Below are 26,132 nucleotides of genomic sequence, written 5' to 3' on the forward strand. Positions count from 1 at the left end.
ACACATTCACGGCGTGAAAATGTTCCAATCTGTGCACCCACGATGTAGGCTTTTCTCTGTACATGTGCTCTACTTCAATAAAGTTTACCCCCCAAACTAAGTCAACAAGCGGGTGGTTCACCTGAGTGAGAAATTAACATTTCTGATTCTACTTCTCCAAGGAGTGTCCTGTTACGGAAAAGATTTATCCAGACAAAAACAAGAATGCAATTTATGGGTTGGAGGGGAAAGGGAAAGTGTTGGTTCCTGTACCCGATCTCACAGCTTCTCGCACAACGAAAAAACGCCACAGCACGTCTGTGGTTCGAAGTGTTTTGCCAGAAGAAGTGATGGGTTAGCATTTCCAGGCCACTTCTCCAACGACAAATGCCATGAGTTTGAAAAGATGGCTGGTTCAGTCGGCACTACAGCACGCAGGCAGAGAAATCAGCGTTTTCCATGAAAGCTAAATATAACCCAGAAAAAGAAAGAACCCACAACTCTACCTCAACAGACATTCCCTCCAAAGAGTTGCCCATCTGGATTCTCAATAGGAATGCTTTCAATGTTTACTCATTCATTCATTCATATTACAACCATTTACTGGGGATACAAGAAGTTGTAGCATCTTCTAGAAGCTTTACAATATTAAAAAAGTTTTTATAGTAATATATTTAAGATGCTTTTAATGGACTGGAATATGAAATGAAATTTCTTGAAAGAAAAGATCGTGCCCATTTCATGTTTTTGGAAACTATCTTCGATATATGGCAGAAATGGGGGTGGGGGGGCTTACCTTTGCCGCTTGTGGTAATTCTCCCCAAAGCCAGAGCATTTCTAGGTTACTCTTCTGCATCGTCCTGTCGGTGGCCTTATTGACCAATTCTGAATCGCTTTTAGGTGTTGAAGGTCGAGAACCTGAAGGACTTAAGAAAAACACAAATCCATGATTAAACTGGGAAGGGAAACTTTTTTAGATGTTTTTTGGTCCAGAATTCTATGGTTCAAACAGCCCAGAAAATGCACACAAGCTTCATGACATTCCCCTCTGTGGCCACCAGGGGTCCACAGAACACACAGCCAGGAGGAAGGAGCTCCCCTTTTGGGGAACCTATCCCAACCTGCCCCCCAGTCCCAAGTAAAGATGGGAAGAGGCATTTAGAAAGAAAAAATTGAAGAAAAGAGAGATGAAAGTAGAACGGAAAAAGTGTGTTCTCATCTCAAAACCACCTGTCTCTCCCGATCTCATCCTGAGCTCCCCACTCTTGTGGTCTCAACTTCCAAACTGCGTCTGTCAGTTCTCGGCTGCAAAGGGGGTCCTGCCTATCTCAGATCCACACCCATTATATTCAATTTTTAAAGATTTATGAATCTGCACTGGCTTCAAAAACAGGGAAACTGTATCACGTGCTAATTTTGCCACAAATTCCAGATGCCAAGAATAAACTCAAACTTCCTAACACACCAGGAGTCTCTGTGTTGAGATTTCATTAAATATCTTCCAGGAACAGTTCAAAATCCACCTGTTGGCTAAGGCTTGCTCTGTAACAACATATCATACGGCTTAATTCTCAGGCCAGTTTTTAAGTGGTTGTAACTTGTGTTCTTGTCTCTACAATCTTTCCTATTTCTCCTCTTTAGACCTGAACAAAGTTTTCCCTCTGTCCAGTCAGAGTGACCAGCTCAGAATCATCACCTTGTCTACAAACTTCTCACAGTATCCTAACCAACATCTGGATGAGAAAATATATCCATTTAACCTCTCCCTGCCTCCTCCTGCATCATTTCCCCCAGAATAAGACAACGGTGTTACATGAAGCGGGGGACAAAGCCGCCATGTTTTCCTTCTGCACATCTACCACAGCCCTCACACTCTCCTGAGGCCCCGCGTGGCCTCACAGGCCTGAGTTAGGTGTCAACTCCCGTGGAATACAGCTTCCTGTCAGGACGGGAGCAGTCATAGATGAAACCTATCAAACCAATAGGGACCCTTAATGGCTAAAGTGGTCCCAGATCTCTTCAGTCATCTCGACCATTTGAACCAAAGAGGCTCACCGCTCTCTCTCTCCTCCATTTCACACCAACGTGCTCAGAGGCTGGTTCATCGCCCGTGGTGCCCACTGCCCACCAAACCACCCACGTGGTACGTGGCTATAGTGGCCCTCATGCTCTGTTTCACCATGTGTGGAGGAGGACCCTGAGACAGGGTGTCGTGGGAGCGTATACGATGGGACACCTCTCCCAACACACCTCTCCCAACACACAGACACACACACCCCCTCTTCCGCCCCAAGGGAAACGGTCCCACAGGAGGAAGGCTGAGCGCCCACACATCTAGGTGGTAAGGTGTCCATCACCTCCCAACCTCCCTTGCTCCCTCTAGTCCTGTAATTACGCTTTTCTCCAAAGGGTCACTGCCTCCCTGGTACCAGCGTGTCCATATTATATATTCGCCATCAGCGCCAGGTCCAGAGGGGGCGTCGTGGCCTCCAGTGTACCTACAACCGTGACCAGCATCCAGTTTGTCCCCAGAGTCATCACAGAAAAGGTCCACTGTGACCGGCCTCCTACCCTCCGCAGCGCAGCATCCGAACCTCCAAGCCCTGGTCTAAAAAGCTGCCGCTGTTCTATTTTACCACATAAAACACAAGTGATGTTTTGTGGAACAAGGAATGGCCGTACCCCCCGCACTGAAGTCGGCAGAGCCCTTTAGACAGAGCGTGCTCTGGAGCCGGGGGGTCAGCGAACTTCGTCAAGCTTTGTGGGTCGTGCAACCTTTGTCAGAAGCGCACAATTCTGTCGCAGCTGCCCAAAAGCAGCCCTTGACGATACGTGAACAAGCCGCAGCCCCACAGAACCACGAGGACGGACGGGGGCCCACGGCTGGCCCACCGGCTGTCCTCGGCCAGCCCCGGCTCTCGAAGAAGGCGAGCGCTGAACACGGGTGTCTTGTGGCGCCAACTCCAGAATTTCCGCTATTCCGACCCCTGGCCAACCCCACAAGCCCTAGGTCTCCACAGAGGTATTCAGGTTTGCAAACTCATTCACAGAGAAGCGAGCCCTGAGCTAGGAGCGCCGCCTCCCGCGCCCCGCAGGCCACCACCGTAAATGGCGGCAACCCCAGCCTCCCTCAGAAGGATCCTGCACGCGAACAGCCGCGCACGGTCTGTGGAATTCAGGCTGACGGAAGGTGAGTCCGGGAAAGGCTCCCAGTTCTGGGTGAGATTCACGAGGAAGATGGTGGGTCCAAGGTTTCCCGTTAACAAATCTTAGCCTTTGAAGGTCCAGGGTTGTTCAAAAAAATAAGCTCACAAGATCCGTGACTGGCTTTCGTAAATAATGCATTTATTAACCACGGAACAGTTTTTAGGATTTTGCCAGTCCCACCTGGGCAAGTGAGTTCTAACTGTTCACAGCTTAGTTTACCTCCTTTCAAAATGGCCTTTCCTGTGTACACAAAACCCTCCAAACGAAGCATATCCTGAGACTTGGTTCTTTAATCAAAAAGGAAAACAGTTTCCCGCGTCAGAGTCAGTCAGAGCTTCATTTGTTAACATGTAGAAACCCGGTAGGTCCACCACGCAGCTCGGAGTGTGGACAACACGGAGGCAATGGAGACAAGAACCTCAGACCGTGGCGTCTGAGGAAGATACAAACCTATGATCCTAACCCCATGCCACATTCCAGAATTCCATCCTAGAAATACCTTGGAAATAGGATTCCATTATTCAGACAGTCTGATGAGCAATTTAAAGAGTTATAATAACTCCCCTTATACAAAAGATCTTATAAACTTGTATGTTGAACAACCCTAGACACAAAGCAAAAATCATATTACCAATTTTGATTTCATTATTCTCTTTTGCAAAGCACTCCATAAAATTAGGAAGAGCTACATGCTTAGCCATAATTTCCAGAGAATCCAATTTAGTCGTGGAAAAGAATCTAATAATCTACAAATGCTTAATCAAAGGAAAAAAAAAAACATCTCTATGTATTTTCTTCATAAGTAATTTGGTTAGTCAAGGAGATTTGTAAGAGTTAGATCCAAAGTTTCATTTATGCAGTCTATGTATTGTCTGCATAAATAATTTGGTCAATGGTAAACAGGCTTATACGAGTTAGATCACAATTTTGATTATCGAAGACATCCAAGTAGGGAAAGAGCCCCTCTACCTTTCCGCAGCACGGAAGTGGGAAGACTGTGGAGGGCAAGAGCTAGAAAGGCCTCCCTCGGCCGCAACTGCCAGGCGGGGGGCAGTCCTTTGGCAATCTATCGGGCTACTGGATACCACGTGATACACATTAAAAGAAAGAAAAATCATAGGTCAATTCAATTATACTTCATATAAATTATTTGACTACTCTCCACAATAACATTTGCAAGAAAACGAACATACTTAGGCATCTGACAACAGCAGAAATGATCTGTTGAAATCACTCAGAAATCAACATGAATTTTTTGAACACAAGAACAGGAAACTGCCAAAAGACTCGTTTCACTTTCTATTGCATCCATATGGCCGTAAAAGATTGTTATTCTCTGGTCAGAATTTAGTGCTTAATCAAACTGCAGTCTCCAAAGGGTTGATCGTTTCTGCTGCCAGTTGTCTCTTCAAAGAAAATACATACTTCCAAGTACGGACATGTATCTATTTACCCTGATTTGTTGCTGCATTTGACAGCAGCCAGACCCACAGGATCTGACACAGCCGCTTTTCTGGATTCATATGGCGAATCACGGAAGACAGGGGACACACCCACGGCTGCGTTTTAAACACTTATTTGAAACTCAAAATTAAGGTAGAGCATCTGAACAGATTTTCCAACCTAATAGTGGTTTCTAACCATCCCACATTATTTTCTTCCTAAAGTGCCGTCTTTTTCCCTCCTTAGGGGGCATTTCCACAGACCTCGGGAGATGATGGAGGAGGTTCCAGGAAGGCCTAACATCTGCACTGTCCATTATGACAGCCACCAGCTGCACGTGACTATCGAGCACATGAAGTGTAACACGTCCACACCAAGGTGGTCTTTACATGTGAACTCACAATGATCTCAAAGACTTAGTATGAAAACAAGAATGTGAAATATCTCATTAAGAACTTTGTGAAAATGGCTTGATGGTATTTTGGACATGCTGGGTCAAAGGAACTCAATCATCAAAGTTAACTTTCTCAGTTTCTTTTTACCCTCTAAGGACGGCTGCTGGAAAACTGTAAACATCCTGGGCAGCTAGCATTCTGTTTCTACTGCACGGGGCAGGTCTGCAGACAGACCTCCATGAGGACACCCCGCAGGCCCCCAGGCCCACCCGGGCGGACCAACACTCGCTGTCCCGGGCCAGGCACGGGACTGATCTAGTTCTCTTGGACTTGGACTCCAGCACACGCTGCTCACTGTGCTGTTCCACTGACAAGATCGCTCTGGTGAAACTGGAAAATGAGGAGGGCTGTTGGGAGGACTCTGGCTTTAGGCAGGGAGCCTTTGCAGCGGGGTTCCCACACTTCCACTACAAACCACCAGTACATCTAAAATGTGAGGAACAAGAACGATCTAAGGCTGGGGCGTCTCGGTGGGCTCGGCAGGTTAAGCATCTGCCTTTGGCTCTGGTCATGATCCCAAGGTCCTGGGATCGAGGCCCACATCGGGCTCCTGCTCAGTGGGGAGCCTGCTTCTCCCTCTTGCTCTGCCCCTCCCCACTGCTCATTGGTTATTCTTTCTCTCTCTCAAATAAATAAAATCTTTAAAAAAAAAAAAAAAAAAAAAGAATCCAAGGATGTCCCTGTCACTAAGATCGGTGTTTCTCAACCTCTTTCCATTGTTAGCGTACCCCCAGACAGCTGAGGCTTTTTCCCTCTTTAATACCACAGATGGACTCTGAATTTGCTTATGTGTGAGGCCCCATGGAGGCCACAAGCCATTATAATATCTAAGAATTCTCTGGTGCCCAAGAGCCAATTTTTGCCCCAGTGGGGGTGATACGGCCCCTGCTGAGGACGCTCAGTTTAGATCTGTCCCCTCCCTGGTTCTTCTGAGAAGGGCTCCGAAGGGCTCACATATTCTCAGAGGTCTCACTGACTACCAGTCCCTGGGTCTTCAGAATGGCAATCTACAGCGTAAGCAGGTCTGATTCTCCAAGTTTCTACCCTACCCAACTCTAGGGCAACGTCAGAGTTCTTTTCAGGGAAATATTCCTGGTTTCAGCAGAAAGGGTTAAGCATGGGGAGAGGGCGTCATTCTAACAGCCCAGAACCACCTTGGTGGCTCCGGAATCGTACTTGAGGGCTAAGTGTCAAGAAAGGCTCGGCCACCTGTTTTCTCCTGCTGACATTCAGCACTGAGGAACGGGAGTGGCTTTTCTTTCAAGGTCACCTGCGGGGAGTGAAGAGCCAGATTTACAGCTTGATTATGACATCAGAAGTTCATGGTCTGCACGTGTCCTTTTTCAATCCCAATCTATACCTCCTACTCTAACCCGCATTTTTTCACTTTTTACTTATATTTCACTATTATTGGACATGCTTCCTGTCACTGACTTTATATCCTCTGGACGGGGGTGGTCGAATGCGCACACTTCCCCCAGCAACTCACCTGGCGCTGGGTGACCACTCTCTATCAGAATTAGGGTACGATGCTGACTGAGGGTAAGTCATGATGGGGGAAGGGCTTTCCTTAGAAACATCTTCTTGGAATACAGGTATATCGCTAGGAAGAGTTCTGGAGGGAAAAAAAAAAAAGAAGAAAAAGACTAAAGTCAAAGAACTATTAGTGATTATGGGTGACAGATTCATAATGATGGCAAGTTTCCCTTTTATCTTGATTAGCTAAGTTCTTTGTCAATGAACACGATCTCTTCCTGATCCACCCAGGCGTACTGGAGGCAGTGGGAAGGGTAAGCATGAGACACAGGCACACGTCAATGTGTTTGTGCTTTGGCTGGATTATAAAGCTCATTAAAATGACTGTATTCGGGGCGCCTGGGTGGCTCCGTGCGTTAAGCCTCTGCCTTCGGCTCAGGTCATGATCTCAGGGTCCTGGGATCAAGCCCCGCATTGGGCTCTCTGCTCAGGAGGGAGCCTGCTTCTCTCTCTCTGCCTCTCTGCCTACTTATAATCTCCGTCAAATAGATAAATAAAATCTTTAAAAAAAAAAAAAAAAACCCCGACTGTATTCAAGTCTCTGGGCTGACGGACGTGCGTAATAGTGATCCTGCTGGTCATGTTTACACCGCGCCCCCAAACAGACCCAGGAGGCTAAAAAGTCCTGCTGTGCACAGGAGGCTGTCAAGTGAACGACCACACACAGACAATCCTTCACCTAGCAGAACAAATAAATGATATAAACCAAATGACTCTTATAATGACAAAACGACTGCAAAGCTACCTTGTTTCAGGTAGAATGCATTCATTACAAAAATACGATTCACTCTTGCAGTCACACAGAGGCCGTCAGTCCGTACTTTTGATGTTCCCTGAAATATCCCTCACTAAGTTCTGGAATTAAAAGCCATGCAGGGACGGCAACTATAATAAGCCCAACCACTAGTTTCTGAGCCTACAGCAGATTAGAGGCTATAGTTAGGAAAAGTGACATTGCCAGTTTGCCTGTATTTTTAGTCAGAGGGGGAAAAAAGTCCTAATTTGAATAATGAAGCAGAGGGACACTCCTGATGTTCCTTATCCCTTTTTCATGTTAACAAGATACAAAAATAACTATCAAAAATTATACTGAATTTTAGGGGCGCCTGAGTGGCTCAGTCGGTGAAGCTCCCTACTCTTGATTTGGCTCAAGTCGTGATCTCAGGGTCGTGAGATTGAGCCCTGCATCAGGCTCTGCATTCAGCAGGGAGTCTGCCTGACAGTCTCTTTCTCTCTCCCTCAGCCCCTCCCCTCCCTCTCAAAAAAAAAAAAAAAAAACCTGAATTACATAAAGATCTGAAATATCAAATATACTTTACAAATGAGTTTTATCTTTTAAAATTGGCCATTTTCACTAAAATAGTAATACACAGAAACCAAATTTCACCACCCAGCTAAAAGCAAAGTTGAGCAAGACGACCATGAAACCTTAGGCCTAGTCAGAACTGAAAAGGAAAAGTCTGCTTGGAGAGAAAACTGGTCACGTTCTGCACGTCCTTATAACCTGAAAGCTGTCACAGATCAGTCCCCAGCCACATATCACCCCAACGGCCGGGACTACAGTCGGGGCCCAAATAAGAGCAAGCAGGATCTGAAACAAGGGTTCCATGCATGAAGTATTAGTTTGCTCGCTTCTCTGTCCCCTCAGTTCCGTCCTGGATGCTGGAGCGGCCAGACGAGGAGCTCGGGTACCACCAACCACCTTGTAGCTGTAAGCCAGCTCAGAAGTTCCTGCCCTTCGAGGTTGGGGCCACAGAGTTCTAACACTCAGTCTAAGACACATTCACATAAGAATAAGGAACGCTGGGCACCTGGGGGGCTCAATCGGTAAGCCTTTACCTTCAGCTCAGGTCACATCCCAGGGTCCTGGGACCGACCCCCAGCGGAGAGCCTGCTGCTTCTCCCCCTCCCTCCCCTTCTGCCCCTCCCCTTGCTCATGCTTGCCCTCTCTCTAATAAATAAATAAAATCTTTTAAAAAAGAAAAAAAAAGAATAAGAAATACTGGGCGAAAAACGAGTTGTGAGAATCATCTCAGAGAACGAATGCGCCTGACCCCACACAGGCTCCGGCTTTCATGCACGTTTACCTGCTACCGTCCAGCGGGTCAGCCTGGTCATCCGAGCTCATCTCTATGGGAAACATGTCCTCGTCCTCAGACGTGTTCATGTCGTCGCCTCTTTTCGGGGCGTCCAGGCCCAGCTGGGACTTTCTCCTCCTTTTCCTTCTCTTCTTCACTAAAGAGCTGCTCGAAGGGGCCTCACTGGGAGGTAAGGCCTGGGCAGACGCACTGGGGTCCAGGCTTCTGATCCTGTCTACAGAGTTCCTTTTCAGCTGACACTCCATGCGCGAGGCTCCCTCTGACAGGATAGGGGAGGTGGCCAGGTACATGGGGATCACCTCCTGAAGGGCAGAAAAGAGATTTCAAAGAGCCTTGTTAATCTGGGTTTAAGGGGCAAGGGGTGCCAAAGGCTGGCAGGTGTTCCTTTAGGAGTGCGAGCACCCTCAGGGAGGGCTACGTGAGACGGGGGGACCAACGGTCATGGCCACCGTGGGCTGGAGGCAGTGCCAGATTGGGACAGCCAACCACGAATCAACAATGTACTCTATGGCATTTTGTATCGAGTCCCGCATTTTCGTAATTATAGCAAAGCGAGGTAATGAGTGATTTCAGGACACCTAAAGTGTTTGAAGTATCCATAGTAAAAAGAGAAAAATGAGCTTTGAGTCATCACATTACCTGGGAACTGGGCTCAACTTTGCATTTCAGTGCATGCGGGGGGGGGGGGGGGGACGGGGGGGAGTGTATGTGGTGGCCTGTGTGGGTATGTGTACGTGCGTGCACATGTTTGCATGTAAAAGAGAGAATGTGTATACATTTTTAATATGCACTGAATTAAGATGGTAGTAATTAAAAACAAAAATACAGCTGACTCCCCACCCCAAGTGCCTGCCTACACCAGAGCCATCCAAGTATTCGGCCGTTAGTCAATCAGATACCGACTCTCCTCTTAAAAACAAAAGGAAAAAATACATGGCCCATCCATTTAAGTTGTTTAATAATGATTTACCATATAAGTTGTTCAATAAGGTATAATAATCATCTAAAAAGTATAACAATCATTTTATTAATAATTATTCATTGTTAATAATTATTTATATTAATAATTATAATTCATAATTATAGATAATCATAATTATTAATCTTTTTTATTAATGGCTTATTTATTAGGAGGCACTTGGTAACAAGAAGGAAAGAATATATACAAAGGAGAAGAGAGAAACAGAACCCCCCTTGCTGACCCTTTACAGCAGGTTCGAGAACACTCGAGGTGCTACAGGTGTGCAGAGAACATCTGAGACCAAGCCTTAGGCTGGGAGGTGAGAGGTCATCTCGCCCAGCTGCTCAATGGGCCAAACCCAGAAGAAAGGCCGACAGTGCCAACCCAAGGTTAAGAGAAAAGAAGTGTCTGCACATGGGCAGGGAAGAGGCAGAGCTCCATACGCAGAGGGGGCCTGGATCCTGGGGCACTCTGGTGATGAGGAACACAGGCTTCCCCGACTTGCAGCAGCCTTCCAGGGGTAGCCAGGGCTACCCGTAAGGGGCAGAACATACCTGGGCTCCGGAAGCCCCGCCCCACCCCCAGGCACCCTTCAGGCCAGCAGAGCAGGCTCGAGCCCCCGCGGCTTCCATGGGAGCCTCGCCCAAAACGCTTCTTCAACTCTCACAGCGTAAAGTCCGTCCAAGCTAAGGGACAGCAGAAATGCGGAAGGCAAGCATCCATCTGAGATGGCAAGAATCGATAATTACGAATGAATGATTCTCAGAGCCGTCCCTGTGGACAGGGAAGTAATGACAGAAGCTGGGGGCAGAGGCTGAGGATGCCGGTCCTCCTGTTACATCATACCTTTGGGGAGACCGAAAAGAAGAGGGGCCTGGGACCATTTTATTCTGAAACTGAAACCATGCGCGTTCATTTTTGACCCTGGAGCTTTTTAGAGCTCTTCCTTTGGAATCACGCTATCTTCCCGTAAAAGAACTGGTCTAAGTGGATTTTCTTGAGTAATCCCAACACAGCATCCCTCCCACGTGGCTTTCTCAAAGAAGGAAAGAGTGAAAAAGCAGTTTGTCTTAGAAGAAAACATCGGGATAAATCTTCATGACCTTGCATTTGGCAAAGGATTCTTAGGCAGAATGCCAAGAGCAGAAGCCACAGAAGGATTAAAAAAAAAAAAAAAAAAAAGCAGATAAACTGGACTTCATCAAAATGTAAGTTTTGTGCTTTGAGGAATACCATCACGCAAGCGAAGACATCCATAACAAACCAATAATAAAAAGACAAAAACCCAATCACAAAAAGATCTGAATAGATTTTTCTCCAAAGAACAAATACAAATGGCAGCCAGCCTGTGAAAAGATGCTCGGCTCACCAGTCATCAGGGAGACGCACGGTAGCGCCACGATGAGACATCCCTGCACGCCCCCAGGACAGCTAGACCCTCGGTCCCAGGGCAGGTGTCGGTGAGGATGTGGACAAGCCCGAAGCCGACGCCCTGCTTGTGGGAACGTCAAACAGAGCTGCCGTTCCTCGAACACGGAACACACCACTAGCACGTGACGGGGAGCCTTTGCTCCTGGGTACGGACCCAAGAGAAATAAAACCACATGTCCACACGAAAACTTGTGCAGGAACGCTCACAGCGGCATCCTTCCTGACAGCCAAAAGGCAGACACGACCCAGATGTCCACGAGCCCACGTAAGGGCAAACCAGTGTGGTATGCGGATACCACGGGCAATGATGCAGCCCCACAGAGGGATGAAGCCCTGAGCCCGGCTACAGGATGGGCGAGCCCCAACGGCTTCATGAGAAGGGAAGGAAGCCAGGCGTGATGACAACATACTTGGGACTGCATTCGTGTGGAAGCTCAGAACAGGGAAATCGAGAGAAACAGAAAGTGAAAGAGTGGTTGCTGAGGGCACAGGAAGGTGACAGGGCGGAGGCTTGGGGGTATAGGTAAGCGACAGCTATAGGGCACAGGGCTTCTTCTTGGGCTGATGAAAATGTCCTAAAATTGACCGTGCGACATCCTTCGGAGAAAACTGAAAACCACCAAACTGTACATTTGCAATAGAGAAAGTGTACAGTACACAAACTGTATCTTAGTAGAGCTGTTAAAAATGTTTTAAATAACAAAAAATGAAAGTGATGTGGTTACACACTACACAAAAATTAGAACGTTCAGCCCCCTGAGACTCAACACGCCAGTGTAACCTGTGTGCTTTGGACAACAGTTCGGCGTGATCCAGTTCCCGTCTCCTCAGAGACAGCACGAGGAAGCAGGCCAGGACTGCGGGGTCTCGGACACGGCTCACACCCACCCCGTGGGGCTCACAGATCCCTGGTACAGGTCAGCAGCCACACTTCTCTGCCGCGGCGGTCTACACCGCCCGGCACCAGTGTTACTTCTCCACACAAACTTCCGCTGGGCCCTCTAGAGAAGCATTGCTCAAAACTCAAAACTAGGAAGTCCCAGGGGCCGCCGGCCGTCCTTACCTGATCATTATCAGTCTCTTGAACAAAAAATGCTTCTCCGTTATCTCCCAATTTCATGTGCAAATCCACGGACTCCCCGTTGATTTCTATGTCAACCTGAAGGAAAAACACACTTGACTCAAACAGGAAACCTCAAGGGGGGGTGCCCTGCCTTTATATACAGATCCTTTACCCACATCCGACCCAAACGATGGCACAGGTCCACGTCTCAACCAGGCAAGCCATCAGAAACGGCGTCTACCCGCCCCAGCGCCGACCCCGCGCACAGGGAGCCTTGCGGTTGTCCCAGCCAGCAGAGCGCGGCGGGACCGGCTCCTGCAACTTCCGCACCCGGGTCAGGCCCCGGGGGCCGCCGGCTCCTTTCCCCTGGAGGGGTTCACCCCGCATCCAGCAGCCATGTTGTGGGGCCACTCAGGCCACACGGACGGGCCACGTGTGGGCGTCGTGGCCACGAGCCTCGGCTGACAGCCCAGCCAGGAGCCCCCGGGCCGGCGAGGGCCAGCATCTTTGGAGCAGGTCTTCTGGCCGAGGCTCCAGAGGGCAGCGGGCAGAGACAAACGAGCCCTGCCACCCTTGGTCTGAATGTCTGACTCACACAACCCACAAGCTTAATAACTAGCGGGTTTTTGCCCCTATGTCTTGGAATGATTTAACACAATTCGAGTCAGTACTTATCACTTCAGTGACCAGCCCTTCCCAGGGTGAAGCCACAGCTCCGGAGGCCTGAAGCTCTGTCTGAAGACAGAAACATGAGGGGCGCCCAGGGGGCTCAGTCAGCAAAGCATCTGACTTTGGCTCAGGGCGTGATCTCGAGGTCCTGGGATCGAGCCACGCCTCGGGCTCCCTGCTCAGCGGGAAGCCTGCTTCTCCCTCTGCCGCTCCCCGCACTCGTGCTCACTTGCTCGCTCGCTCTCTGTCTCTCAAATAAATAAATAAAATCTTCAAAGGCAGAAACACGATGATTTTCTCTAGAGAGAGAACCTGGCCCCCCCAGGCCACTGGGTCCTATGCTCTCACCACTTTCTCTCGGGAGCGCAGGACCCCCATCTTCCCAAAGCGCACGTGGAAGGGCGAGCACTGGAGGCTCCCGTTGGGCTGGCGGACGACGATGATATCGATGCATCCCGACAGGGTGGCAGGATTCAGCCCCTTGTAGAGTTCCTTCACGGTGACGAACACCTGGCCCGCCAACTGCCCCACGTAATTCATGGTTTGAGTCTAGAAAGCAGAGACAGACCCACCGTCGGTTAGTTCCAGGAAGGCCGTCTGTCTGGAGCCAGTCCCAATGAACTCGCCCGTCATCACACTAGCTCGACCGCCACACCTCGTTCAGACCCTTCTGCTCCACCGGGATGGGCTCCACCACGCCCACCCCCACCGCCCGTCTACCCGCACCCCTGCCGGCCAGCCCACCCACCCCCACGCTGCCGACGCCAGGAAGCCTCAGCCCGGAGGGCGCTGGGCTCTTCCCCTCCGCGGCGCCAGCACCTGCTCAGCCGTGCCCTGCTCTGTCGTCACGTGCAGGTTTTACAGCGAAATCTGAAGACTCGTGAGGACAGAGATGCACTTTATACCTCTTGGGCTCTAGCCCCCACTATGCCAAGTAGAGTCGACGTTCAAAAACAGTAACCGGAAAAAAAATGGGTAGTCGCACTTGAGAAGGAAAAAAACTGACTCTTATTTGGAACAATTTCCATCCTGGTCTCAGTCTGCCTATTCGGATTCTGCCCCACGGCGGCTCCAGGGGAAACACAGGCTCTGCTTCCGTGTGTCTGTCCGGCTGAGCAACCAAAGGCCGGTCAGCAAACATCCGCCGTCTACTCTCCACCCAGCCCGGTACTGGCCACACAGAGAGAAATAAGACGGCGTCCCTGGCCCCTGAAGGGACTCACAGGCTTGTGAAGGAGACAGAAGCAAAACACAGGGAAGTGAAGTACACGTCAGTGGGGCCGCGTCTGTTCCAAGCCGACAGGAGGGGCCACAGCGAAGGGAGGCGGAGAACACGCGGAAGGGGCCGCGGCGGGCGGGGGAGGGGCAGACGCCCGCGGGGACAGGTGCCCAGGAGCCCGGCTGGGGGGCTGTGCCTGCCACAGACAACAGGGAAGGATGGAGAGTTCGCGCCACGCTGGGAGGCCCGGACGTTTCTAAGGAGCAACGTGAAGCCACTGCAGACTTGGGAACAACAAGATGATGATCTGACCCATGCGATCAAAAATGCCTCACGGCAAAAGTGTACAGACCGGCAAGAAGGGAAAGAAGGCCGGAAGGCTAAGCGGTGGCTGTCGGCGATGAGGCAGATGAGAAGATGCCAGACCGCGAGGAGGCAGGGAAGAGGGAGGTGAAGGGACAGCTGGAGAGCTGCTTGGGGCCAGAGGACCCCAGTGAGCTGGCGCCATGCTCTGGTCCTCTTTCCACAGCTCCGGCTCCCACGACCACCTTGGTGACCGTCCTCACCTGCCCCACTGCCCACCTTGGCAGAGCCCACTCTCTGGTTCCATGGTCTGGCCCTGTCACGTGCCCCGATGAGACGCGGACACCTCAGAGTGGCCCGCAGCCCACAAGGGCCAACGCTGCAGCCTTCCTCTGCCACTCGCTCCTCCTCGCTCTGCCTCACTGGGCCTCCTGCCCTGGGAGGAGCCTGTCCTCAGGGGACCTGTGTTCAAGGGACCAGTGCTCAGGGGACCTGCCCTGGGAGGTGTCTGTCCTCAGAAGTGTCTGCCCTCACTCGGGTACCTGTCTCGGGGTGCAGCTCGCTTGGGGCTGCCTCCTTGCCAGCCCGGCTTAGCTGACCTCACAGGTTGGCCCAGGCAAAGCTGCTCCCCCTCCTCTCTGTGCGCCTAACACTTTGGTGGCCTCCTGAGGTCCACCATCTGAGCATGAAAGGTCTGCACGCTGTGACTTCCAGTCGCTGGATCCCAAGACCTCACCCTCTCTCCCAACCATCACGCCCCGATTCCTCGAGGTGACCACCTACCCAACATAGGGGCGCGAGGGACCATGCTGACCCCACTCACCGCGGGTCCCTTACAACGATCCCAGCGGCCACCACCTTGCTGTGCACACTGTCCCTGACCTGTCTGCACAGTTTGGTTCTGTGAACTTTCTCACTTGGATGTGTCTCTATTTCGCCGTGTGGTTTTCCTGTCACTTGGCGAAGCCAGATTGTCCTTGAGGCTTGAGGCTGACAATCAAGCCTTGTCTTTGCCAGTTAAAAAACCGAAAACTACTTTTCATCAGCCTCACCTCAACCCCTGTGACATAAGCAGCAGTGCACTAGCAACCCCCTTCACCAATAAGGAAACTGAGGATCGCAGGTGGTTGGTCATGAGCCCTGCACACACCATGGGCAAACACGAACCGCTGATTCGAGGCTAAATTAGAAGCGGCCGGAGCCCTAAAAGCAATGACCAAACCTACAAAGAACCCAAGAAAGCCCTCATGGCTCATTTTACAATCTTAAATGACGCCTCGTGGATTGATGGACCCGTCTCTCTGGGACAAGCGACGAGCAGACCCTCGGTGAACACCCGCAGAGATGCGCCCAGGGCCAGCCGCCCTTGGACAGACTTGGCGCCCAGTGCTCCTGCCCCTAACGCAAGTCACAGGGAGGCAAGATCAGAAAATCGTGCAACTTCTGCATCTGTGAGCAAGCTAACTAACTTCAGGCAAACCGGGGCAGGAGACTGTTCCGAAAAGAAGAACAACGAAAAAAGGATCCCTTGGACCCTGATACTCCTTTTTTGTGTTTGGGTTTTGTTTTGTTTTGTTTTGTTTTGTTTTTTGACAGCTTTATGCCCAATGTGGGGCTTGAACTCACAACCCCAACATCAAGCGTGGTATGCCCTACTGTCTGAGCAAGCCAGGTGCCAGGAACCCTGACACTTCTCATAGAGAATCATTTTACCAAACAAACAAACAAACAAAAATCATCACATCAATGTTCAATGTAGATCTTAACCTCCGGTGCTTACCGAGAGGGATCAGCCTCTAACCCTGTGGCAAAGCACGGCTGTAGGAACAATATTTTTGTAAATTCCTTCCTCGTGACCTTGTGCTCCTTGATTTTCACAACGCTGTAGGTACAAGGCCTTTCATACCAGTGAACTAAAGGACAAGCAAAAGTGCAGTGAAGTCAATACCCAAGGGCACAGGCCTGGGTCTGAAGCCACCTCTGTTTTGGTTCCACAGCCTCCCTCCTGCTTCACGACCCTCAGCTATGGGCCACACTGGTCCCTGAGTGACAGGTGACCGCCTCTTGCAGAGAGGCTTGAACCCACGCCCACGCCCCTGCCGCTGCTCACACGGCCCCGAGGACCCACTGGCCAACATATCGTAGTCACAGACTGGATGATGTGACCACATGTCCGCGTCCCAGCCCCTCATCTGTAAGACGAGGACGTTGGCATGATGACCCACAGGATCCAATTCCAGCTCCGACTGCCCCTAGATGAAGCCTGAAAGGGCATCTTTAATAATTCAAGCTAAATGGGGCTCTGCCCTCTCGTCCTCACAACAAAGTATCCCTCTCCCCCCCTTCAGTGACCAAATTCAAGGTTATCGCACAGAATCTGAAGATTTCGAAGGCACATGACCCTGGGTTGTTACGCTGAAAGCCTCGTTTGAAAGGAATAAGGCCCGGAATGGGAAGTGACAGGCAGCTCCCCACCTTGCAGAGACGGACACTGACTTCCCAGTGCCCGGTCCTGCGATCTTCCCGCCAGGCTCGCCGCGGGGCCGGCCTGCTGTCGTTTTCCCACCACAAATAACTGAAAGTTGCTTTGATTATCTTTAGCTACTCCCTCTGTTGAGCAACTTGGAGGCGGGGCATCTGTTCCATAATTCTTAACAAATGATGTGATGTGATGTGATATGATGACAGGGTCACGGCCCCACCTGGCACTACAGTCCCGGAAACCGTCCTCAGCACCAACAGCGGCTCTAACTGACCGCTGAACGCTTCTCACGAAGGAGGCCACCTGGACGGCACTCTCTCAAGCGCAGGAGGAAGAGGCAAGGGTTGGCAGGGCTCGGAAGACATTGGAACCCATGTGCACTGCTGGTAGGAATGCAAAATGGTGCGGCTCTGTGTATGGAACAGTACAGAACACAGTTCCTCCGAAAATCAAAAATAGAATTACCATATGACCCAGCCATTCCACTTCTAAATATATACCCAAGAAAAGCAAAAGCGGGGTCTCAAAGAGATATCTGCACACCCACACTCACAGAAGCGTTCTCACAATGGCCAAAAGGTAGAAACCACCCAAGTACTCATCAATGGATGAACTGAGAAATGAAATGTGGTACATACACACCACGGGCTACGAGTCAGCCTTAAAGAGGAAGGAAATTCTGATATACATTATACATGCAACAGGGATAAACCCAGAGTATATCATGCTAAGAGAAATAAGACAGTCACAAAAGGATTAATACCAGATGGAGGATTTTCCTATGTAAACCTCTAGAAACCAGGAGTGGAACTGAGAGTACCAGGGACTTCGGGGAGGAAGGAAGGGGTTAATGGATTAGAGCTTCACTGGGGAGTGGAAACAAAAGCTGGAGCCAGATGGTGGCAGGACAGCAAGTGAAATGTGCACTTACAAATGATTAAGACAGTAACCATTTATGTTACGTGTGTGTTACTACCATTGGGGAGGGGTGAGGGAGAACGCTGAACTAACCAGAACTGATTTCAGGAAGGCGACTACTGTTTGCTTGGGCCCAGGAGGCCTGGGACCGGCTTTCAGGGAAGGCGGGCGCCCAATTCAGCCCCGACGCCTGCTCGGCTGAGGGGTGCAGGCAAGTTGGGGGCAAGCATGGCTCATCTTCATCTCCGCTCTTCAGGATGTTTTCTAAAGAAGCTCTGGGCGAATACTGGAAGAATACAAGATGAGACCAGCTGGACACCAGCTCCCAGTTCACTTGCTCAGTTCCACGGGGAGGAAAAGGCTCAAGGAAGAAGCTAATCGGATTGACCTAAAGCTAAGAAGCCGGACAAGCCAGCCTCAGATGCACGCTCCGTGCACCTGCCCCTTAATCCCACAACTCCTTGTCTCCCACGCTCACAGACACAGGATGAGGCAGCGAGGGCAGCACTGGGAAGCAGAAAGCATCTTAATTGCCTGCAGAGCCACCAAAGTACGACCTGAAAAGAACAAAACAAAATGCTTCCACATCCAGGTGAATAGCTCTGAGGTCCTGGCTCTGCATTCACCCCGAACCAAATTACTTCCAGATCTGCTGATTTCAGTCTCAACACTGGGCAAGCAATGGCTGCTTCCCTGACAGGAATATTCCCTGAAGAATGTCACATGAAACAGGATTCCTCTACCTATTCCAGAAGCTTTTCAAGGACAGATGAGCCAAACCCCACAAACACCTCCGTCTGGCCAAACGAGGGTTCTCTAAACTGTGCTGTGGATTTTCAGAGCAGCTCTGAAGTTAGGAAACATGTAAACATATGTATACATATGTACATATATACATATACATATGTATATAAGTACACACATATATATACATATCTATACATGTATAGATCTACACATCTATACATAGATGTGTAGATCTACACATATATATACACACAAACACATACATATTTATTTTAATTATTAATATGTTAGTATATCATTATTATAATTATATAACATAATTAATTATATACCATTATATATTATATTAATATTAGTATTATATTTCTATTATTGATTGTGTATTACATTATATATTATAATTATTATATATTATACATTTAATATGAAATATCTATCAAATATTATTAAATATCATATGTTTATTATATATAAGTATAATTGTATACTACATCATATGTACAACATATGTAATGTATTATATGATATATAATGTAATATATAGTGTGATACATAATTATAATTAATATATAACATAAATATAGTGTATTTATATTATAATTGATAAATATATTATAATTAATATATGATTGTATGCAAGGTTTTTAGTGTGGTATCTTCTGGCTTTCCAGAACACTCCTTGAGGCTAATTTTCTGAGGCTGTTCCATCTCACGGAAATACCCTCTTTTCAGAGAGTCTTCCCTGAGTTGGAAACTTTACAGTTCTTATATCAGACACAGATAGATAAAACTCTGAGGAACATAAAAATCCAAAATCATAGGTCCACCTGGGATTCTGCTTACAGCATTAAAAATAAACAGTGTGTTCAACTTGAACTGCATCGACTATTAAATATGAAGATTTGAGGGGCGCCTGGGTGGCTCAGTTGGTTAAGCAACTGCCTTCGGCTTAGGTCATGATCCTGGAGTCCTTGGATCGAGTCCCACATAGGGCTCCCTGCTCAGCACAGAGTCTGCTTCTCCCTCTGACCTCTCCCCTCTCATGTTCTCTCTCTCAAATAAATAAGTAAAATCTTAAAAAAAAAAAAATGAAGATTTGAATTACTCTAGGCGAAGGCTCTTAGCTGTCAATTCAGAAACTGCTTGTTCTACTCATTTGATACACAAGCGGATAAAAGTGATTGTAATTCCTCTGCAGTTCTCGGGAAATCCCAGGAAAGGGGCCACACAAACCTCCACGCTCCATTTGCACAGACTTCGCAAGGCACAGAAAACCTTCCCATGAGCAAGCTCACGTGCTAAGATCTAAGCAACCCCGTGCTGCACTCAAATCCCCCGTTACTGCCCCCTCTCTGATGAGGAACCGGGGTGCCAGGTCTGTGTGACGTTCAGAGTGGCGGGACCAGTAACAGAGCGAGGGCAGGAGCCCAGGCGGAACCCCAAGACTCCCCCGTTCTCCACTGCATGGAGCTGCCCCCCATCTTGGTGCATGAAAATGGTATAATGGGTGCCACCTAGTCAAAGAAAGTCAGCCATGTGGCTTTAGCAAAACAGATAGCAATCATTTAGGTCCGAATGTCAAATAATGTTCGGCCCATGTGGACAGGGTGTCCAGTGCTACAGAGATGATCACAGGCTGGAATTAGAGTCAGAATTGCAGACAGGACCTTCCAGAGCCAGTGGGGAAAGCACAGTCTAGGAGACCAAGCTTCCACGGAGAGCTGACTCATCAGAGGGAGTGAGTGCTCCATCAAGGGTGGTCTCATCGAGGAGTCTGAACACCCTCTGGCCAAAAGGTTGTGGAGGGAATTCAAGAACCCGGTGGTGCTCTAAGTTCATGACCCTGTGACCTGACCAGAGCAACATCATGAAATCAAGCCTTCATCCCAAGCAAGAAACCAAGGGTGGTGGGAGGAAGAGGTTTGTTTGGGGATTTCTGTCCCATCGCAACAACAGTCCAGAGGTGGAGACCACAAGGTGTACGAGCCACCCTGCGAGCAGCTCGGCAGCTCCGGGGATGAGGGGGGCAAGTGCAGCAATTTAAGATCCAGAAGAAAGAAGAATGGCATTTGTTCTCTCCCAGCAACGCAAAGCTCGTGAAGATAACGCCCCAGATGAAATTCCCTACAGACACAGTTTAAGTAACAGGCTCGTAAGGCTTTTCTTGCCAAAAAACCAGGCCATGAAACACAAGGGATAAGAGTCTGGAGAACAGAAACTGCACAAAACTGGGGGTCAGGAGTCAGAAAGCCAGGATGAGATCGTCCTCCTCCGAACTTCGTGAGCGCTGCATGCGGGAGCAAGGTACGGACACTGTGCCTCTGATGGGACAAAATGATGCCCTAGAAAAAGTCTCTGCCCTTGGAAAGCTGGGGGCAAACGCTTCCAGCGTCCTCACCTCCCCGAGTAAGTGACTAGACCGAACAGACTCGGTCATTGGCTCTCAATGCGGTATTTTCACAAGTACGCACACCCTCTTCATTACCCCACCTTGGGGTCCCCGGGGAGGTAAATCAGAACTCAAGGATGAAAAGGTCAAAACGGCCTCCGTCGTGTAGTGTTGGGAGACTCTTCCGGCCCTTTCATCCTCAGAATGACTCATCACCTCCTGGAACCAGCCCGCCTCCCAAGCACATGCATTCCACCCTCCCTGCCCCCCATCTCGGGGCAGGTGCTTAGGGAACACCTGTGGCATCTGGTTTTATGGTACATCTGGGGAGCTCCTCGACTGGAGAACCAGCCCCACGTCAGCCTGGGGTGAGCCTCCCCCCCCCCCACTTTGTGTTCCTGTTATTAGCAGCAGGGACACACCCAGCTACACAACAAGCTGCCCTCAAGGGCCAGCAGACTTTAACCAATTTCACCCTGGGGTCCCAGCCTGCCAGCTGCTTCAGTTAGGGGAGCACGTCTGAGAGGCTTCTAAACATGCAGACTTTTCCAGCAACACCAGGCAAAGATGATACAGCAGAGAACCAGTGTGACACAAACCACTGCCCGTTCTCACCCACCACGGAGGGCGGGACACTATCCCGGTGGGGACAATAACAGAGTTTAAACCACTTAATCGTTTACCATTACCATGCAAAGGATAGAATTTTCCCATCTTGCCGAGAAGGAAACCGAGCTTTAGACCGACGTCACTTGCTCAGTGTCCCAGGGCAAGGAAGGGACCGAACAGCACTGGAATCCAGGTTAAGGCTGCATCCAGCATTGTGACAATCCTACAACCCTCCCGTATGACTGGACGGTCCACTCTATGTGCAGGGGAGCACACACAGGCTTCAAATCCCATATGCAGGAAAGTGTAACGCCCAGGACATGCAAATATCTTCGCTTCTCGAACAATGAGGCCAACATGATCCTCAAGAGGTACGGGTGAATAGCTTTCTTTCTTTTTCCTAAGCTAGTGTCTGGTTTGGAAATGGGTCTGCTTGCCCCGGAGATCCGCCTGTGCGTGCCAGTCAGTCCCAGAGTGACTGGCCAGCCTCCCCTCTGCCATCTCCAGATGGCACACAGGTAAAGCAGGAGGCCTGAGAGGGGCTCATTCCTTCGCAGTTAAAGAAGAAAAAGGACAGAGGCGCCCGGGAGGCTCAGGGGGTTAAGCATCTGCCTTCGGCTCAGGTCATAATCCCCCACGCCCGGCTCCTTGCTCAGCGGGGAGCCCGCTTCTCCCTCTCCCTCTCCCTGCTACTCCATCTGCTTGTGCTCTCTCTCTGTCAAATACATAAAAATTCTTTAAAAAAAAAAAAAAAAAAAAGAAGGAGAAGAAGAAGAGGAGGAGGAGAAAGGGCAGAGATTTTGCTAGTAAAGTCTGAATACTCGGGGATCAAATCGCCCCCTCCTCTTTTTATCCTGATCTACAGTAAATACCGAAAGTTGTCTCTGAGGACAGGTGACAGACCACTACCGCGCCCCCCCTTCCTACCCAGATCGTTCCTCCCCCTTCATACAGCAAAGACTGCACAGACGCTTACCCTGCACCTGGCTGTGGGTATGGCCCCAGGGAGGGTTTGTTTCTGTCCTTGAGAAACAGGAAGTCTCCTGTCTTAATTGGCTCAGTTATCAACAAGTGAATATTGAGGTCCATTTATAACTTCCCCGAAAAGGGAAGAATTTGCCTTGGAGAGTGAGCACCCTGTCACTAGGAATATTTAAGCCATTGGGCTTTTAGTCAGGACAGTTCTTCCTCAAAAATACAATAAAGGCTGCCTCCCCGGAGTTCTCCCCACAGGTCCTTCAAGGCCCAGGAGGTCTCATTCTGCATTCTCCCGATTGTCCTGAGGCCATCAGAGGACAGCGAAGTGATGGCCCCTGGTACCCTAACACGCATGGAACATGCTGTTACCACCCCAGCCAGGCTCAGAGAGACGAGGGGGGGGCCTCCACTCACCACCCCCACACTGTTCTCCCCTGAGCACACTCTGTGTCTCCACGTCTAGGATGCACATCGGACCAAGTCTAAGTGAGAGCACAAACAGCACGCTGCTCCTGGGGCCGGCCAAGTCACGCTCACCTGGGAGCTTATGAGGTAAGCGCTGGTATTCAGCCAAAGCATTGAAAAACAGAAACAACAAAAAGACAATTTCTAAGAAATCCCCTGAATGGCCTAATGACTAAGAAGACTTGCAAGAAAATTACACTTGTTTATAAGTAGTGTATCTTCCTTTTGTGATTTATATTAACAGCAAATAAGTCCTTCTTCAGAGCCTTGCAAGCTGACTTATCCATCGGTAGAAGTGATCAGTTGCACATAAATGACAAAAAGGAAGTATGACGTGGTTGCAGCAAGAGGCAGAGAAAAGAACACCCCCCCCCCCAGCCCGAGAATCAAGATACCTCCGTTTCCTCCCTGGCCTGCCACACGGGGGTGGGGGGGGGGGCACACTTTCTTCCCTCTGGCTCCCAACTGAGGAAGCCCACGGGCTGGCTACCCCAACTAGCTCCCCAGTCCTCAACGTGGTGCTAAGACAAGCTTCTTAAAGGAAGGGTAAAGTCCTTGGGGAATTGGGGACTTCGCTGGCAGGCCAGCCCGCTCCAGGAAACACTCCCCTCAAAATAAGAAAATTCACTAGGAAAGCTTGAGATGCTTCTAGAAACCATGCAGGTCAGACTGATACTTCCTGCAGAAGTGTGGGAGCAGAAAACCCAGCCGGCCCAAGCTTTCCCCCACCAAAGCTGGGATTAAAGCGGGCCGAGAACACAGAACTCGCGCTCAGCACGGCTCAGTTTCAGGACCAGGGGAAGGGCGAGCCAGCTCCCAGACGATCCTGCAGGAAGAAGGGTACAGGCAGAGGTGTGGAGAGTGTGTCCCTGGGGGAGGAGGCTGGTACCTACCACTCAGGACAAGGAGCAAAGGCCTGGGAAGTTTTCTTCTCCTTCAAGCCCCCAGCCCCACAATCAGGGGCAGGAACGCCCCATGCTGATTCCCGGCACAAGGCAGATACTCGAGCATCAGTTAGCCCAATCTTGAGTGGTTCCAGAAGCATAGCACTGGAAGATGAGGGACTGGAGGTCTCATAACTTCTTGCCTAGTTACTACATCAGAAAAATCAGCTTTTCACCCAAAATCGACAGACTCTCTGAACTTCACAACTTGCCAAGAAACTCTGCTTTCTTGCAAGTTCTGCCAAAATTGAAAACCCTGGCCACAGCGTTCATGACCCTGCAGTTTCTGCTACCACCACCCATCTCCACACAATGAAAGTCAGTTTAAGATGGCCTCACACTGACCCAGTAGGAAAAATGGGCAGAATACAGAGCGAGGTCACAGAGAAGCCCATTCGGTCCGTGATACATGAGATACTCAACCTCATCATTTAAGATACGCAAAAGAGGCCTCTCAGATGGTCTAAACTCAGAGGGTCTTATAAAAACCGCAGGGCTGATGACAGCAGGGGAAACCAAGTCATCACCCCCTGCTGGTGGGTAATAAACGGGGTGAGTTCTGGGGTACATTCAACTTTGGCAAATACTTCGCCAGCAATCCTAGTGCTGTAAGATCCGTGGTGTACAAAACCGTAATTGTGCATTGACTGTAATAGGGAAAATTAAAAACAATTTAAATATCTATAGGACTCTGGTTAAATAAACCATGTAACAGAACATCATAAGTCTGATTTTTAAAAAAAAGAAAAAAACAGGGAGAGGTAGTCCCACAAATACTAAATCGACAAAGGTATCTGTTGAGTGAAAGGATATACAAATATTGATAAAATGAATCAATTTTTTTAAGAATTACTTTTACATAGTCTGAGATGCACAAAAAATAAAAAAATAAAAAATTGGGGACTGATTTACATACCAAACAAGGTCCACAGGCTGAGGCCTAGGGACCTGGTTGTGGAAACTAGACCTTCGCTTTCACCATTTTCATGTCCATAGTGTTGGTTCTGGCTTTTGTTTTTCACATGCGTATGTATTATTTGAACAGTAACTTTGAATGACCTCAGAGAACTGGGTGAGGCATGGAAAACTCTGGCCACACTCAGTGTTGGGGTCTCCAGCCAATGAAACTGCTGGGACAAGAAGGGGTGACAGGGGGCTTCCTGCTTTGGTCAGAAAGGTCAGAGGGTGACCACTCAGCTCCTCCAGCATTGGGATTTTGCAACGCTCGGATCTTATAATCCCATGTGATGAGAGTTCTCGGGTCCCTGCCAAGGAGCACAAGAGGCCTGGACAGTAGTAGAGGACGGAGAGATCTACACCGCAGGGCGGCCAGTGCGCCGGGCCAAACCACTCCAGGTTGAGACCCTGATCCTCTGGCTCTTAACTATTTAACCAACTAACTAACCGAGCGCAGGGCCTGGATCCTACCTCTGCACAGCTGCAGGTGCCCTCCCTCCACGTTTGCGTCTTGGTCAAGAAGAATGTCCTCTTGACATTCCGTGACTTCCACTTCCGTGTGACCCCCACCCACTCCACCCCGAAGCTCATGGAGGGCCAGTATTGCGGATGTTCAAGAGTGCTGCCTACAGTTCAGAGGATGAGAATGCACACTCTCCTGGAGGCAGGGGGCTGGCGTTCCGATCCCAGCTCTGCCACCCACTAGCCTGTGACCACGCGCCCATGACTAACCTAAGCCTCAGTTTCATATCTGTAAAATGGGGTGAACACTGTCTGCCTCACAGGACTGGAGGTATGTGAAGTTCTTTTCAAAGTACGTGCACCCAATGCAAGCCACGTGCCAATCCCGTGGTCACAAACGGCTCCCAGACTCCGAATGAAGGCTCTTGCCTTAACAATTTAAATTGCACCTTCCCAAAAAGAGAACAGCACAGAATATCATAGGTTAAAATTAATGCAGAAATATTAGAACGGTATGTTTCTATTACCATAGGGTGATAATACCTTTGTTCAAAAATCTGAGCCCAAAGGCAACCCCCAGATTGGGCAGCGATTAGGCAGAACTCCCCAGCAAGAAATTATTTGGCAGAAGTGGTTGCCAAGGAGAACGTCTCGTTGGGCCATGGTGCCCTGTTATCCCATGACCTTTGCTGCTTGTATGTTGCCTTTTGCAAATCAAAGGGTATGACTAGTGAGACCCGTGAACGCAGAAAGATTTTGCCAGAAAGAGAAAGTACACGTATCCAAGGAGATAGAGGGACCTCTGGGAACAAGGCA

General features: G+C 49.5%; 1 protein-coding gene across 4 annotated transcripts in view; it reads right to left on the reverse strand.

Moving 5' to 3' along the window:
* Window positions 1–26,132, reverse strand: part of LPIN1 (lipin 1) — a 130,131-nt gene that overhangs the window by 38,531 nt on the left and 65,468 nt on the right. For 2 of the 4 annotated variants that reach the window (XM_080813326.1, XM_080813328.1), the window contains 6 exons: window positions 13,192–13,392; window positions 12,175–12,270; window positions 8,708–9,021; window positions 6,574–6,699; window positions 4,156–4,263; window positions 776–905 (listed from right to left, as the gene is read on the reverse strand). In XM_080813326.1, the coding sequence (XP_080669452.1) occupies window positions 776–905; window positions 4,156–4,263; window positions 6,574–6,699; window positions 8,708–9,021; window positions 12,175–12,270; window positions 13,192–13,392 (975 nt within the window). The remainder of the gene's footprint in view (window positions 1–775; window positions 906–4,155; window positions 4,264–6,573; window positions 6,700–8,707; window positions 9,022–12,174; window positions 12,271–13,191; window positions 13,393–26,132) is intronic. The other 2 variants (XM_080813327.1, XM_080813329.1) reach the window with 1 other exon arrangement.

The sequence above is a fragment of the Martes martes genome, assembly GCF_963455335.1.
Source record: "Martes martes genome assembly, chromosome: 9".
NCBI lineage: Eukaryota > Metazoa > Chordata > Mammalia > Carnivora > Mustelidae > Martes > Martes martes.